A 17,638-nucleotide genomic window follows, 5' to 3' on the forward strand; every position below is an offset into this window, starting at 1 on the left:
AAGAGAAGAAAGACGTGTGCGACCATAATCGTCGGGAATTGAACCCGCAACCTCTCGATTGGAAATCGACTGCACATACCACTGCACCATATGGGACACACACACACACACACACACACACACACACACACACACACACACACATGCACGCACCTCAGACCTCAGACCTGCCCATCGCGGAAGCGATGATAGCGAACAGCTATGTTAGACATATCAACTTGTGCTGGGATTACACCATTCAACAGCTTGCAAGGCTGATGAATTGGCCGCCACTATTTTTAGCCTGGTATCCACCACACAGCTGATTGAAGTGACTTTTTCTGGCCAGTGAACGCACACACACACACACACACACACACACACACACACACACACACACACACACACACACACACACACACACACACACACATGCACACACACACACACACACACACACACACACACACACACACACACACACACACACACACACACACACACACACACACACACACACACACACACACACACACACACACACACACACACACACACACACACACACACACACACACACACACACACACACACACACACACACACACACACACACACACACACACACACACACACACACACACACACACACACACACACACACACACACACACACACACACACACACACACACACACACACACACACACACACACACACACACACACACACACACACACACACACACACACACACACACACACACACACACACACACACACACACACACACACACACACACACACACACACACACACACACACACACACACACACACACACACACACACACACACACACACACACACACACACACACACACACACACACACACACACACACACACACACACACACACACACACACACACACCTTGGACCTTGGACGCCCATCGCGTAGCGATGATGGCTCAGACGCGGCAGTGGGGGGCGTGCCTCCTCAGGTCCCCAATGCGGCCAAAGGGACGGCCACATGCGCAACGGAACTCTTTCGGTCCGGGTGGAGGAGGCTGCTGACGACACAACCGCTTCCAGGTTGGGCGATCCTGGGCTTGATGGAACCATTCTCCCTCTCCGATCTGTGCCGCAGCTAGATCAGTGACAACAACGTCACGCCATCGCTTCTTCGGACCGTGGCGGGGGCGAGTGGCATATAACTCGCCAAATACCATCTGCTGCGGAGTGCGGTGTTCCTCCATACGGGCAATGTGCCCCAGCCAGCGCAGACGATGCTGTCGGAGCAAATCGGAGATGTCAAGAGACATGCCAAATCGCCTGCCCAATTCTGCCGATGTGAGCCTGTCCTCCCACTGCTGGATCCGCGATACACCGAGGATAGACCGAATACAGGAGCGATGGAAGACGGTCAGCCGATGGACGTGGGTAGCCTTCACAGCCCATGTCTCTGCACCGTAGAACAGAGTGCTCAGGACAAAAGCGCGATATACCGTGCACTTAATGTCGATGGATAAACCCCGGCACCGGAAAATCGGGGTCAGGAGGCAACCAAACACACGAGATGCCTTGGCCAAGCGGGAGGTGATCTCCACGTCCAGTGACCCATCGCAACTCACCACACTACCGAGGTAAGTAAAGCCGGAGACCATCTCCACAACTCCACCATCATCGAGGACGACATCAGGTTGTAGGTCCCCCGGGCCGACTGCTATGGCCTTTGTCTTGGCGATGCTGACAGTGAGACCCCACTGAGAGGCACAGGCGATGAACTCGTTTGCCAGGGTCTCCAGATGTTCTCTTGATGTGGTGTATACAGCGGCATCATCAGCGAACTGGGACTCGGTAACTTGGTACGTGTTCAGTCGCGCCTTGGTTGTTCGATCCCCAACAAGCTTCCGGCCAGGGCGTGAGCGCAGGGACACGCCGGGAACAGAAGAGCGGGAACGCCAAGACGACATTACGGCAGCAAAATACAGATTGAATAGGGTGGGGGCAAGAGTACAGCCTTGGCGAAGACCATTGTTAACATATATGTCCTCCGTCAAGCGACCAGATATACGAACCCGAGCCCTCATGCCGACATGTAGGGACCGAATCAAGCTGAGAAGGGTAGGTGGAATACCGAGCTTCCCGAGGACAAGCCACAACGCCTCACGAGGTATGCTGTCATAAGCCTTCTTCAGGTCGACAAATATGACATACAGTGGCGTATCATGTTCGATGGCCTTCTCGATTAGCTGGCGCGCCACAAACACCATGTCGACGCACCCACGTCCCTTCCTAAAACCGCACTGTGACTCAGGCAGCACATCCTCGGACAGTTCCTGAAGGCGATCCTGGATAACCCGTGCAAACAGCTTACCGACTACATCCAACAGGCTGATGCCTCGCCAATTGTCACATGACCGTAGGTCGCCTTTCTTCGGTATGGGTACAATCTCAGCGTCGCGCCACTCAGAAACAACGGAGCCACCTGCCCAAATCTGGGAAATCAGAGAATGAATACGCCGGTGGAGAGCAAGACCGCCACCCAGCACCAATTCCGGCACAATACCTGACGAGCCACCAGCCGTGCCCCTACTCATCCTCCGCATCGCAGCCATCACCTCCTCAAATGTCGGGGCCATGTCAAGTTCATGAGCCGCGCGCGCGTCACACACACACACACACACACACACACACACACACACACACACACACACACACACACACACACACACACACACACACACACACACACACACACAGTCATGTATACTCCAGCGGCATGCGAGCCAATATTTTCCCCACCGTCTTCGGCTTATCACGTTGCTACTGCATCCCTCTAGCACATCTGATCCTGTTCGTCTTTAGTTTTATTGTTTTGTCCTGAGGTGGGCTCTTGCCCAAAAGTTGTATTTCAGTACTCAGAGCGGTGTTCAGAGCAAATGCAGCTAATGGGGTCGCTTTCGGCACTTGTGCCAGTGGTTGTGAGACTTACCCACTCACCCCCACCGTTAGGCGCTGCATCTGCCGCTAGGGTTTATCGGGTGTTAGCGGCCGTCGTGAGTTCCCTTCGGGAACGGATACGATAATTTACTTTACTTTTTTTAATCTGGGCAGTATCTAACTCTGTTCGCCTGTAATTCGATTTCATCCCACCCATGCAGAAAATCAAAAATCGGCTGGTCACCGCCGGCAAACCTAGTGTTTGGTTTCGCAATCCCGGAAAGGAATACGCCATTCTCAATCTGGTAACAGAAAGCCGCCAGGTTATTGCGATGTCCTCCAACGAAACGACGGATGGTTTTATTTGCGTAGTGGGTAAGTTAGTTCCGAGTTCACCTTTCGTAAAGGTTGATTTTAGTCATGGTCCTTTGTTTGGCAAACAGCTTGTGGTGTTCAGTCATGCTCCCAAAGAACTACTGTACTTCTAAGTACAGTGAAACCTGGGGTAAGCGACCTCTGGGTTTAGCGACCACCCGCCGCAGTCTTAACGACCGTCTTTCCATGCACCCACAGCTCTACACAGACACCGTGGGACCTGGTTCTAAAGACCACCTGGCTTTAACGACCGTTTTGCTTGCAACGTGGGGTGGTCGCTTAAACCAGGTGTTTACTGTATCGCGGCATACCAGAACGTGGAGCCTTTTTTTCTTCTTTGCTTTTTGCCTGAACACTACGAGACTTGAGAGTTTGAAGCGCCGCTTCCTTTCCCAGCAGCTACATGTATAGGCTATGTAGAGAATCCCGGCGCGCCGGACTTGACCGACTGCATTCACTTTGTGTGTTTTGTGCAGAGGTAGATGAATGCCAGGACCTAGATATCTGCCCAGGAGGCCAGTACTGTGAGAACACGGTGGGGGGCGGCTACAGGTGCAATCGTGAGTTGATAGCTTTGTTCAACTGTGACTCCCCACCAGTAATTTATTCATTTATTTATTCAAGGATTCCCCCGCAAAGGCTGTCTGCCTGTCGAGCGGGTTTCCTGTTTTGGCTTGAGTGATGAGATACGTGGGATCAGTGGGAAAACTGGTAAGAGAGGAAGGAAGAAAAAAGAGTAAGAAAGGAAAAAACAAGAACCAAACCAAAACTAGATTGGAGTAACACTCTCCAATGGACCCCTGGAAACGATGCCAGCCGACACACTACTCCAAGTTGTAGGCACTGGCACACATCTCCCCTGATTGAAAATTGTACCTTTGCTACAACTAACCTATCCTACATCTACATGTAATTCTGCATTCTGCTACATGTACGTATTCACTATCATACATCTTCACATCTACATCTGCACAATGCTGCATGTGCACTACTCCCCCTTCCCCTTCCCTCTCACAAACACATATCTATTACATGACTATTGTATACCCTAAATTTACACAATTCTACACCTCCACTATCATACATATTCTAAACTATACTACATCACACTGCACTCCTACATCTACACTAGCTATCATACATGTGCCCAACTACATCTGCATTATGTTACATGCCTATACATGTGCATCAAGTTATGCTACATGTGCACTGGGCTGCATGTACACTACCCCACATCTACAAGATCCTAAATTTACACTCTTCTACACCTGCACCCTCACTATCATATACATCTCCACCATCCTACATCTCCACTATCCTACATCTCCACTATGCTACCAGGCGCGTCGGAACGAGTTTGGAAGTGGGGCGGCCATGGAAGGGGGGTGCGGGGGTCCTCCCCCGGGAAAAAAATTTCAAAAATTAAAGCCAATTGCAAGCATTTCCGGGCATATGGTAACTACAATGAAAGACTTTTTGATTCTGCAAAAAACCAAGAAGATGCTACGATCGGGGACAAACATTACCCTCCCCGGGGAAAAAAATTCAAAAATTGAAGCCAATTGCAAGCATTCCCAGGCATTTGGTGCCATTTCAGTGTACATGGACTTTTGATTCTGCAACAAACCACGATTGGGGACAAGGATTTGCCCCGTTTGCGCTGAGATCATCGCGCTTTGTTGCAGTGTGCTAAAAAAAAAAAAAAAAAAAAAAAATACGGCCGAAAAAGTGGGGCGGCCATGGCCGCCCCGGCCGGTGCGGTTCCGACGCCCTTGGCTACATCTCCACTATCCTACATCTCCACTATGCTACATCTCCACTATCCTACATCTCCACTATCCTACATCTCCACTATCCTACATCTCCACTATCCTACATCTCCACTATCCTACATCTCCACTATCCTACATCTCCACTATCCTACATCTCCACTATCCTACATCTCCACTATGCTACATCTCCACTATGCTACATCTCCACTATGCTACATCTCCACTATGCTACATCTCCATTATGCTACATCTCCACTATGCTACATCTCCACTATGCTACATCTCCACTATGCTACATCTCCACTATCCTACATCTCCACTATCCTACATCTCCACTATCCTACATCTCCACTATCCTACATCTCCACTATCCTACATCTCCACTATCCTACATCTCCACTATCCTACATCTCCACTATCCTACATCTCCACTATGCTACATCTCCACTATCCTACATCTCCACTATCCTACATCTCCACTATGCTACATCTCCACTATCCTACATCTCCACTATCCTACATCTCCACTATCCTACATCTCCACTATCCTACCTCTCCACTATGCTACCTCTCCACTATCCTACATCTCCATTATCCTACATCTCCACTATCCTACATCTCCATTATCCTACATCTCCACTATCCTACATCTCCACTATCCTACATCTCCACTATCCTACATCTCCACTATCCTACATCTCCACTATCCTACATCTCCACTATCCTACATCTCCACTATGCTACATCTCCACTATGCTACATCTCCACTATCCTACATCTCCACTATCCTACATCTCCACTATCCTACATCTCCACTATCCTACATCTCCACTATCCTACATCTCCACTATCCTACATCTCCACTATGCTACATCTCCACTATGCTACATCTCCACTATCCTACATCTCCACTATCCTACATCTCCACTATCCTACATCTCCACTATCCTACATCTCCACTATCCTACATCTCTAAAGGTTATGCATAACGATGTCATGATCTCCAGTACCTACTTTGAGTACAAGTTAGCGAATTTATTATGGACTTCCGTTGCCTCTGCACATCTCAATTTGATATTATATTCTGTAAACAAAAAATTCTGTTGTTTTGCTTGTACTTGTCAGGCGGCTCTCCCAACTTTCCAGCCGGGTACGACAGCAGCGGAGTGGTAATCAACTACTCGACAGGCTCGTTCCGCTGTGGCAAGGGATTCTACACTGCCTGCAGCAAACCGCCCTGTGCAGGCGGTGCTGCGGACACTCCCGCTAGAGCTCGCAGGGACGGCAGTACCCTCACCTGGAGCAATCTTCCCACGTGTGGCCTTTGTAAGAGCTACGGTTGTTTTCTTCTCAGTCTACCCGGTTCAGGGCCGTTGCACCTTGTTCAGGGCCGTAGCACCCGGTTCAGGGCAATAGCACCTGGTTCAGGGCCGTAGCACCCGGTCAGGCCATGGTCGGGACCTTATTTCGAAAAACAAACTTAACCCACCCAATTCATGCAAAACTAGGTTTTCCACTTTTCGTCAATAATGTTCATTAGCAGTGCAGTACGGTCAAACCTTGCTTAACCGCACACATCCGTTTTCCACAAAAATATCCGGATAGGCGAGGGAACTGGATAACTGAACACACATACTGTATATGCACGTGGTATATCAAAAGCAGTGACATCGTACATACATGTAGACATGTAGATTATGCAGTACAACTAGCATGCACAGTATGTAAAACAAGCGAGAAAAATGACAAGTGCATGCAACTGAGTGCTATCCACATGCATCCAGCAGGCCAAGGCCCTCATTTTCTTGTACAACTCCCTGATTCTAGCCTCTGCAAGCCACGTGCAACTGGATACGGTGAAGCTTTTTGTACACAGTTCAACCGGTTTGTACACATAATCATGCACCGGTGTGCGGATCGCGAGGTCCGGTTGTGTTGTATGCGTAACACATGCAGGGTTCTAGCCAAAGGGGGGTAGGGGGCGCAGCGCCCCCTACTCCGTTTGCGCCCCCCCTCCTGTGAAAAAGTGCCGCCCCCTACTCATTTTCCGATTTTTGTGTTTTTTCATGCCATTCAACAAAAATACAGTCGATAGTCACTACTAGAGGGTTCATAAAGGTACATTGCGAGGGGTGAAGTCGGGGTTCACCCTGTATGTTGCATTTTGCATGGCAAGACAATTTTGGACAGTGGAAAAAAATGGGTCATGGGGTAACTTTTTCCCATGCCCGCCGCCCCCCTACTATATTGACCCGGCTAGAACCCTGGTATGCTGCACATCGGCAACCAGCGATTTTCTTCCGGATGCCGAGGGAAGCACACCACCGTATACGCGTATCAGGGATGTGGAGCAGCAGAGCAAGATGTGTGCCGGACACTCACCATCATCCGGTCGACTTCACGGTTGTGCGACCTTACACAGCCGACACTCATTACTTGCTATTGCTTGCAGAAGGCCAGAATTTTTTTTTCTTTTCGCTCTTTCCCTTCTTCCAGGCACGGCTTCATGTTAGAGCAGTAAATAGCAGTTAGGGACTCAGCTGAGTCAAGCTGGACTCAGCGTGTCAAGTTTGGCATAATACAATAAGCGCGCTATCCCCAAACAGTTGTGTGGTTATTGTGTGAGTGTATATGCAGGAGTCCGCGGTCACGTGAGGGGGAGTGATAACGACACTTTGCGAATAAGGACACTTTTATGATGCCCAGGCCGGCCGAGTGTCGTTATAAGCGAAGTGGACTGTAGTTGCATTTCAGCAGTGCAGTGACGGATTACACGTGGTGTTTCTCCTGCGTTGCGTATTCATTGTCTTTGCAACTGTAACTTGTCTACTGCAGCTTCGATCCGATGCGGAACTTCAACGTACCCGACTGGTAGCGTTGCTTCAGCCGCCATTGCAAGGCAGAGGTGTCGTGGTGCTAATTCCACCTTGATGAGTGCACTGTATCTGCGTGCTCTGTCAGCACAAGACCGTGGCTGTGTCCTGAATCGGGCCAGTCCCGTCTGGCTGTCGGACTCGAGCGGAGTGGACAGGGTTTTCGATCCCAGTGCTAATGTGCAGGACTTCATAAGTCCCAAAGGGGGAGACCATGGCTTTGTTTGCCTGCCAAGTAAGTAGTTCCATCACAGGCATAGCTACTACAGTTGTGGCAAGTGAAATCCGACACTTGGCATAAGGGACTGCACCATGCAGTCTGCAGCCCCCGTAGCCCTGCATACGTACAGTACATGTGTTACATACAACTTTATCTGTCTGGTGACAAAACTCGTACTCATCACAGTCAAGGTTCAAAAGGTGCTGGCAAAAATGAATGGGGATTGGATACCAATACTCCTTATGTGTACCATGTTTGTGAACTGTGTGTATCTACGCTGTGACCTTTCGATCTGTTCGGGATGCATACGGCTCTATAGTACAAATTAGGTGCTGTGCATTACATCATTGGTGTCCATTTGTGGCGCTGTCCCCTATGGCAAGTGTCGGATTTCACTTGCCACAACTGTAGTATTGTAACACTTATACAAGTGTTTCCAGGCATTGTTTCACATAGTTTATTTACGGAAAACCCCCACATCATCCTTTTGAAGAAATTAGTATAACATACTGCGATGTTGGCTGGTTTAGAGTGAGTGAAGTTTGTTTTTTTGTTTTTTTTGTATTTGTTTTAATTTTACATCGCAAGTCAAACGGGCTATCATGCCCAATGTTATGATGATGCTGGAAAGGGAGAAAAGACTTAAGAACAAGATTAGATAACCTGGATAAGCGATTCAGCAGAGAAGAGTATGGGGTACTCGTCGTGTGCACTGAGATCTGGAACACGACGACGCCAGACATGACTGTGTGTGTGTTCATTTTTTTGTGTTGTTCAGCTGATTACAAACAGCTCGTGGCTACATTGGCGCCGAGTGTGTCCACGGCCGGTGCAAACCTTGCGTGCCGTGTCGGATCTGAGGTGCTAGCGTGCAATGCGTCTGTCATTGTTGGCCGGCGACAGTTTGAGCTGTGTCTGCCAAGTTGCGGCAGCCAACCGACCTACCATATTAACCGTGAGTGTTCGGTTTTTTTCTGAAGTCAAAATGATCACTTCTACGGCCAATATTCATCAGTTTGACCGGAAGGGTGCAACGGGAAAACCCCCTCAGCCAATGCCGTGTCGTGTATTGTTTAGCGTGAAGTGAATTCTGTAGAATGTCCTGAATGCAGCAGGCCCACATGCTCAGCACCCATCCTGCAACCATATGTCCCATACATACAGTCAACCTGTACACAACAACAACTATTCGGCTCATATTTATTTTCGGCTACTTTCAGCCTGGGCATGAAGAAGAGGTTGGTGCGACTTCGGCGATACTTGGGGAATTGTGTGTTGCTCCCTACATGCTCCCTCGCGGTTTTCCTGACGACTTGAATTCTCACTTGACTGACTCACGGCTGCCATCCAGAGCACACGAGAAGTCCATCGAACCGTCCACTCTGGGCATATTTGGCTGAAACTTAATGCGGCTGAAAATTTAATGCAGCCGAAATTTTGCTTTTGCAAGGTCCAGTGTGACTGCGTATACAGGCAGCAGCAGTACAGGCCGAAATTTAATTCGGCCGAAAGGTGTTTTAGCCCTGGAAGGCTGAAATTTGAACGGGCCGAAAATTCGTAGACTGACAGTAACGACGCAGGCTTGACACACGAAACAACAGAGACCAAAAGTTCCTTTCCGTAACTCTAAGTTTCATGTTTAGAATAATACCCATCAGACGGCCATCGGATCACACTATTTGCTTGTTATATGGAGTGATGGTCGTGCAGTGATGAAGCAGGCCCAATGTACGATTGTTGTTTGTTTTATATTTCACTTCACTAGATACACGGGCATTCTGCCTTCTCATCTAGCCATCCTACTAGACTCTCAATAAGAGATGAAGAACTAAATATGTGTTGTGTAGCCATGGCTGCATCGATTGTACTCTTAAAATTGCTCTGATTTATATTATAAACTTGGATGGAGAGCCAAGGATAAATTTATAGCGTAACCTGTAGTTTCTAGGTCCTTTTTCTTTACTACTGTAAAAGCACTTGAAAACACCGCCATTCCGGCCACAGGCTCTCAGCTGCACCAAATAATGTCATGGCCGCGCTTGGCGGGTTTGTGACTTGGCTTAGATCAGTCTAGTGGCTACCCAGGTAGACGACCAATATAGTCGCCATCCAAGTTGCTAGCTCACATAGAACGACAGGTTTCTAATTCCACTTGAACAGTGTTTATTTGAACCATTGCAGTACTAGATCGAAAGATCAAGTGTGTAGAGTCAAAAGACCCCAAGCAGGAGAGAGTCGGAGTGACTCTCTCAGAATCGAGAGGAGTAGTGAGCTCCCCGGATCGAGGATGAATGTTAGCAAAACAGCTCCTTATATATGCTACATTATGTGATCAAAAGTATACAGCGGCAAGAATGCGTAAGGATTATTTCTATATTACAGACAGTGGTGCAATATGTGCAATCAGCCAAACTAGAATATAGTACTGATCTCGGACCAGTTCGTCCTGCAAGGCAGGTTGCATGGTTGGGTACGCCCGTCCCACCAATTTATGCAATTCGTCACGCAAGGTGCCGAAGTCTTCATTCGCACGCCGCCTGCGGGTGCGAAATTGTGCTTTGTACTGGCGTGCTGCGCCCGCCGGAGCAAAACGGTCCGTGAGGTCCGCCACCAGGTCGGCCCAAACGGCTCTCCTTGCAGCTGGGACAGAGCCCAGAAACTTTTGCGCCCCGTCACGAAGACGGACTGCCAAGAATTGTGCGCACTGCGCATCATTCCATTGATTGACCGCGGCGCAAAGGTTGAAATACTCAAGGTACTCCAACCAATCACCGTGGCCGGTATAAGCTTCCGGCATAATGAAAGGCCGTGCATTTGCAGCATTTGCTGCTCCTCCAGCAGCATTAGCTGCAGCAGCGACATTGGCACCAGCCGCAGGCCGGTTTTAAGCCATGATAATTGCAAAGGATTGCAAGTTACAAATGCTAATAAGCACGAGAGACAAGCAAGGCTTGAAGGAGAGGCTGTGAAGCTTCTTAGTGCAGACCCGAAGGTGGAATGATTTCTAACCCCACATCGGTCTCTTTTTATCCCTGGGCTGCTGACGTGTCAGCGCCAGTTCGCATTCGGCGCCGTGACGCGGCCTGCGCAGCGCCTGCGCACACAATCTAAATGTGGACTGTCGCCAGTCACTGTGTCAGCAGTACACTGTGCAATGTTGTGAACCCAAGTGACCGTAGAGGGTCTACTGGTCCTCGAGTACCGCTCAGGTGTGACGAGTCACACCTCATTTACTTCCCGTAGGAGTTTTTCTGAACCGACGTTCCTGGCCTGCTGACCCCATCTGGCCAGGCTACGCTGGTTTTAGTCAGACTATGAGTACAACTTACTTCTAGTCTGATTTCTCCCATTCTGGACTCAAGAGCCCAGAGGTGTGGAGCTACGCAACATGCTGGGGTGCGTCTGGTTAGACTAACTAACTTGTACATGCAGTCCTTGGAACTAGTTTATACCACTAGTCCAATATCAACCCTCATGCTTTGACACACAAAACACAAGTTTGTTCCAGTTCGCCTCAAGGGCCATCTTCAAGTAACTAATATTTAGTTAGTTATGACAATATCTCGGCTTCGGCCGAGGCCAAGCTGGCGGCGTCGGCGGCGGCCGCGTCGGTCGTTGCCGTCAGGCGTTCACGTTCAGCCTTTGCGGCGTCTCGAGCTGCAGTGACGGCGTCGTCACGAACACGATTCCGAGGCGTTGCCGCCGTTGCGAATCTTGGTCGTTTCGGGGGAGGGCCCTCTTCAATTGCGGCCGAGAATTTCTTCAGGGCCATTAATAGGGACGTCAGTCCGCCGGCGATAGCCCGGAGCTTCAGAGCATGCGAGTGCTGGCGCAGGGCCTCCAGTGCCGAGGCACCTGCCTGCAATGCCACGATCAATTCCTGTTGGTGCGCGGCATGTCGCGGAAGTCGCGCCTCGGGTGCGCCACGCTGTTGCTGTCCGTCAGCCATTCTCAACACTGTTCAAGAAGGAGACACACATAACAGTGTTATAGCATTATCGCTTGATCCTGGTCACAGCACCAAATGTCATGGCCGGTGATCCATCTAGTGGCACCAGGTCGTCAACCAATATAGTTGACTCAAGCAGATAAGTAGCTCACCTGTTTTCCGGCTCACACAAGGTAGTCAGAGGTTGAAGGGAAGCGATCAGAAGATACTTTTATTCGTTGGAAGAAGGCGGCTTTTATGTGATTTTGGTTATAGTATAATTGTGATATAATAATTAGTAGGAAATATTAGTATAGCTTCGGGGAGCTCGCTCACCCACATTACATGATAGTGTTACAAATATGAGTGATCTCCGAGGTTATTCGTACGTCGATCGTGCGACGGAGCCTGGAGTACGCTGTCGGATGTTGCTGCAGCTAGAGCGTGCCGCCTTCGTACGGTGTCTTGATTGGGTCACCCTTCATCTTCTGCCCCGTAGGCTCTTCCCTCTCATTACCCCGTAGGGCGCTTCACGGTCAAGCCGCGACCTCTCCCAAAAAGGGATAACGGAGTCCGCAGTGCGCGAAGCACTTGCAGGAGGACCCTTTACGTCGTATGACGCGAGAAGAGGGGCCTTGCTTGCTCGACTAACAAAGGTATCAGCTGTGCACACGTCAGGCAGTTTCTTGGGATCGGGAGAGCTTGATTTGACTGAATTTGACTGACACTGCACAAGAGGTAAATAATTCTTGTTCTTGCTGTGAACTGAAAGAAGACGACGACTAAAGCGCAAGGCGCTTGCGCAGAGAAAAAAAGGAGGAAAAAACATGGAGGAAGTCGCCAAGAGGTGAGTGAGTCAGTAGAAATAATAAACACGCGGCCCAGCTTCGGTGTGGGAACGCGGAAACAAAACCGGGGTAGAGAACACAAACTATGACGTGTACTGCAAATAATCTCATGACGTTGAACATCATGTCAACGTCGTGACATCAGCTCCCTTGCAGGACTAAGCAGGGTCCCCTCAAGCTCAACAGTGTAGTGAGTACAATGCTGACGACTTGTACTGAAGGTGTAGCCGCCGTACGACAACACTTGTGACTCGAGGCCACGAGTTGTAAGCCATGATTGCTCAACTAATGAAAGTGCCAAATCCTTCGCAGGACTACTCATGGTTCTTACAGAACTCTAGAATATTTCGGAGCCCAGCTTTTGGCTGCTTAATCTCATTGCGTGGTCGCTTTCACGACGAGTTGAGTCCGGGTCATGACATAAATAACTTGGCCAATATTTTGCCCCATGGGCATCACTGTAAAAGCCATAATATAACGAAGTGCTAACTCTGACGAGTTAGCGAGGAGAGATCTGTCGTTAAAATAGAAATCGTTACACGGAAATCGATACAATACTGTTGCTATTGAGCGTTGAGAATGAGTCCGAATCGTTACCTTTTGTTCACGTAAACCAGTCAATTTTAGGAAATCGTTATAATATGCGCCTCGTTAGAATAATGGCTTTTACAGTATAACACCATAAGATTATATTATATATATTTTTTCCTTTTTTGGTTTCTTCTCGTCAGCTTCGACAGTGACGTGTGGTGGCCTCTTTATGAGCATCAACGTACGGCCAATCACGCATAAGTCCGCGGTCCAGGAATGCACACGCCACAATGCCAGTATTTTACGCCTGGTCGACTATCAGCTCTTGAACGGGACCCGTTGCATGGTGGTAAGTAAAACGGGGCTGAAGAGTGAAGATCCCCCTCCCTTCCCCCCTCCCCCTCCCCCCCCCCTCTCCCCTCCCCCTCTCTCCCCACACACAGATTTCAGCAGGAATTCAGAACACGTGCCTCACTGAAGGAAAGTCCACTGCCGACTGGTCTTTTCTCAATGTAATTAAATTAATTTTGCTTTTCCGCTGGTGTAGCGTGAATATTATTTTCACATACAAAAACAAGCCTATTGAACCTGTTTGAAAAGCAGAAACAAATTTCATTACTTTTAAAACGCGTACCTTGTGCCGCACGCAGTATTTACTGTCTACCCGTCTAAAACATGGGACTAGGCAATTGTTCTCTCGTTGTCCTCTGCTGCATCCAGAACGCCCTGACAAGCCTGCGTCCAGCAGGTGTATCTCGACTGTGGATAAAGAGCAATGCTCTCAATGTAGTGACCGGTGATGTTCAGAAAGGCTTCAGCAAAACCTTGAGCCGAGCGAACGGGTTCATATGTTCAACAGGTGCGTGGTGCAGGGATGTGATGTGATGTTGACCAGTGAATGAGATACAATTCCTCTTTACCGTGATAGCCCACTCACCTAGGACTGTTCTTAGTCAGTTGCAGCAGCAGCAGCAACAGCAGCAGCAGCAACAGCAGCAGCAGCAACAGCAGCAGCAGCAGCAACAGCAGCAGCAGCAGCAGCAGCAGCAACAGCAGCAGCAGCAGCAAAAACAACAGAAATAGCACTAGCAGGAGCAACAGCAGCACCAGTAGAGTCAGACCTCGCTTATCCGGATCCCTCGCCATCCGGAAGAAAATCGTTGGTTACCGATTTGCAGCAGATATCATGCATACATACAGTGTGCGTGTTCGCTTATCCGGTTCACTCGCCTATCAGGATATTTTTTTGTGGAAAACGGATGTGTGCGGTTTAAGCGAGGTCTGACTGTACCAGGAACAGCAGCAGTACTAGCAACAGCAGCAGCACTAGCAACAGCAGCAGCAGTACTAGCAACAGCAGCAGCAGTACTAGCAACAGCAGCAACAGCAGTGGTAGCTGCAACAAAAAGAACAGCATGATTTCATTATGACAAAGTCGGCAGTTCAGGTCCTATGGTAGTCTTGATTAGACTGTTATTAAATTGACAGTCTACATACTATCCAGCCTGAAGACCTCCCCCCCCCCCCCACCCATACAGGGTGTACCTTGATCCTGCAGTGCACTACAGAGGAAACACTGGAATATGTTTTATGAGTGTTTGCTTTGCTCTGTTGGCAGTAAGTTGATCGGGGTATATGTGTGGACTTCAGCAGTTGCCGTTCTTCTCATTCCAGTGTTCTGGTGTTGCCTTGCATTCCTCAGCTGCTCCGGCTGGTCCTCCCGGCTTTCCGAGCGGATACGACAGCAGCAGCATCGTCATCGACTCCACGACAGGCAATGTCCGATGTGCGGATGGGCACTACTCCCACTGCAGAAGTCCCCCGTGTGCTGGAGGTGCTGGAAACATTCCTGCGAAGTCCCGCGCCGAGGGCGGAAAACTAATCTGGTACAACCTGCCAACGTGTCGTCCTTGTAAGAGCTGTGTTGTTTTTCTCTCTTCCTGGTTCGTTTCTTCTCCGTCTTGATATCTCTGTCCTGTCCCGAACATCTCTCGATTAGGTTCTCTTCTTTTCTAGCTCTCTGCTACATCACGCACAGCGATGGTCTCCAAAATTTCACCCAGGATGATGATGTCCTCACCCAGGATGACAATGTCGTCCTCCGTGAGAATTTGCAAAACAGTCGTTGTGCGTGGTGTAGCCGATGGCCGTCTGTGGTTTGGGTTGGACATTTTCTCTTCTTTCCATAAAAATATTCCTCACCGCTTCACTCTGTCTCTCTCTTTCTTTCTCTCTCTTTCTCTCTCTCCCTCTCTCTTCTCTTCTCTCCCCCCCCCCCCTATTATTTTTTACATAAAGAAAATCATGTCCCTTCCGGGGGGGGGGGGGGGGGGGGGACTCACAACACCTGCAAACACCCGGTGAATCCAGATATCCTGGGCCATAATAGCCAGGAAGAGCTCGTCTCTGTGTCAATAGGTCTCTAGTCATGTGCACAATTGCTGTTGAAGATTGCAATATTATTCGTACCTTGACAAACATGCATTATGGAATCACAATAAGGGGCCGTCCAAGGTTACCAATAATATTTTCAGAACGAAATGTTTTCGTTTGTGGGTGGGTGGGTTTGACGGAGTTTCGTTTTGAAAATAATTATTGAATGCTGATGGAGAATGCCCAGTTACGTCTGGGTGTCGAAAATTGACATCAATATTTTATTGGAATTCGTTTTACCTGCAGAAAAGGTGGGTGGGTGGGTGGGGGCTGAAAAATACTAAAACTTTTCGTTTTGTAAAAACAATCGGTAACCCCGGACGGCCCCTAACTTTTCAGTTTGCAAGAAATATTATTCCCTGTATGACATCGTTCATTTTCTCTGTGTTTCACCTACTTGTAGACACAGTCCAGTGCGGAGCTTCAGCCTACCTTACTGGCAGACTCGTTTCCGAAACCGCTGCAGCAAAGCGGTGTCGCGATGCCGGCACAGCCATGCTGAGTGCTCTCTATCTGGGTACTCTGTCCCCGCAAGACCGGGGCTGTGTCCTGGATCGGCCCAGTCCCGTATGGATCATGAACGCGCGGGGCAGGAACAGCGTGTTTGACCCCAGTGACGGCGCGCAAGACTTCATGGACGCGAAAGGAGGAGACTACGACTTTGTCTGCCTGCCCGGTAAGCTCTCTCTCTCTCTCTCTCACTCTCTCTCTCTCTCTCTCTCTCTCTCTCTCTCCGCCATTCCTCTCGCCCCGCCCCCTCTCCCATGGTGCTTGCTGTGTACGCCAATCCCGAGACCCTTGGTCGGGGGAGTCCACTGCATCTCACCAGCGCAGCTCATGTAGCGCCTACACACCCATTCATTGTTTTTTTGTTTTCTTTCGTCTTCATTTTGTCTCCTCTTCTTCCGTAGGTATGTGCAATGTCATAAAAAATTAAAAAAAGTCTGCTTGCATGCGCTGCTATTAGGTGGTCATGGAGTTGAGACCCCAGGAGTGTGGAGCTTCCGAAACCTCACCACCACTGCCATAATTCATGCTGTGCATACTTTCCCTGCTGCAGCTCATGTTTGCCATTGAAGTGGTCTTTTGTAAAAAAAAGAAAGAAAGAAAAAAGGCACTGCTATAATTGTAGGCTGTTACCGCACTGCACTACCTGGGATTTCCCCAGTACAGGGATTTCCCCACTATTCCCTGTGCAGTATGTGGCTATCGCACTGCAGTCTACTCTCTACAAGTCTCGCACCTAAATATCCGGAATCCATATTTCCAGGGATGTTAGAAGGTGTGTTGGAGTGGTACGGTGTCCACCACCTGGAGCACAGGTTACTGGGGGGGGGGGGGGGAGGGGCGACTCCTGAAAAGTTTCGAAATTTAGAGCCCATATCAGTGATTTTATTGATTCACAGGGTACCCGGAACAAGGAGTGGTGCGGTCAATGCCATAGAGACCATAGCGTGTCCGGCGTCCCTGCTAACACTCTTGACTTGTGTTCATTTTTATTTTGTTTTTGTTTTTTCCAGTCGACTACAAACAGATCATGGGATCATCTCTACCAGGCGTCAAAATGGCCGGGTCAACCCCGCAGTGTCCTGCCAGATCGCAGATGACCATGTGCAATGCGTCCGTCGCCATGCACGGCAAGCAGTTTCAAATGTGCCTGCCAACCTGCGGCCAACGCCAGCCCATGAAGTATAACTGTAAGTGCTGTAGGGGAAGTCCCTGCCCTGTCCGGTAT

At 49.3% G+C, this 17,638-nt stretch overlaps 1 protein-coding gene across 1 annotated transcript in view; it reads left to right on the forward strand.

Annotated features, from left to right (window-relative positions):
- LOC135828598 (uncharacterized) overlaps positions 1-17,638 on the forward strand; it is a 43,486-nt gene that overhangs the window by 9,134 nt on the left and 16,714 nt on the right. Inside the window, exons 4-13 of the mRNA XM_065341029.1 lie at positions 3,145-3,298; positions 3,775-3,858; positions 6,196-6,396; positions 7,906-8,178; positions 8,942-9,118; positions 13,671-13,819; positions 14,191-14,329; positions 15,173-15,382; positions 16,307-16,579; positions 17,424-17,600. Coding sequence (XP_065197101.1) covers positions 3,145-3,298; positions 3,775-3,858; positions 6,196-6,396; positions 7,906-8,178; positions 8,942-9,118; positions 13,671-13,819; positions 14,191-14,329; positions 15,173-15,382; positions 16,307-16,579; positions 17,424-17,600 — 1,837 coding nt within the window. The remainder of the gene's footprint in view (positions 1-3,144; positions 3,299-3,774; positions 3,859-6,195; positions 6,397-7,905; positions 8,179-8,941; positions 9,119-13,670; positions 13,820-14,190; positions 14,330-15,172; positions 15,383-16,306; positions 16,580-17,423; positions 17,601-17,638) is intronic.

This window comes from Sycon ciliatum, chromosome 12, assembly GCF_964019385.1.
Source record: "Sycon ciliatum chromosome 12, ocSycCili1.1, whole genome shotgun sequence".
NCBI lineage: Eukaryota > Metazoa > Porifera > Calcarea > Leucosolenida > Sycettidae > Sycon > Sycon ciliatum.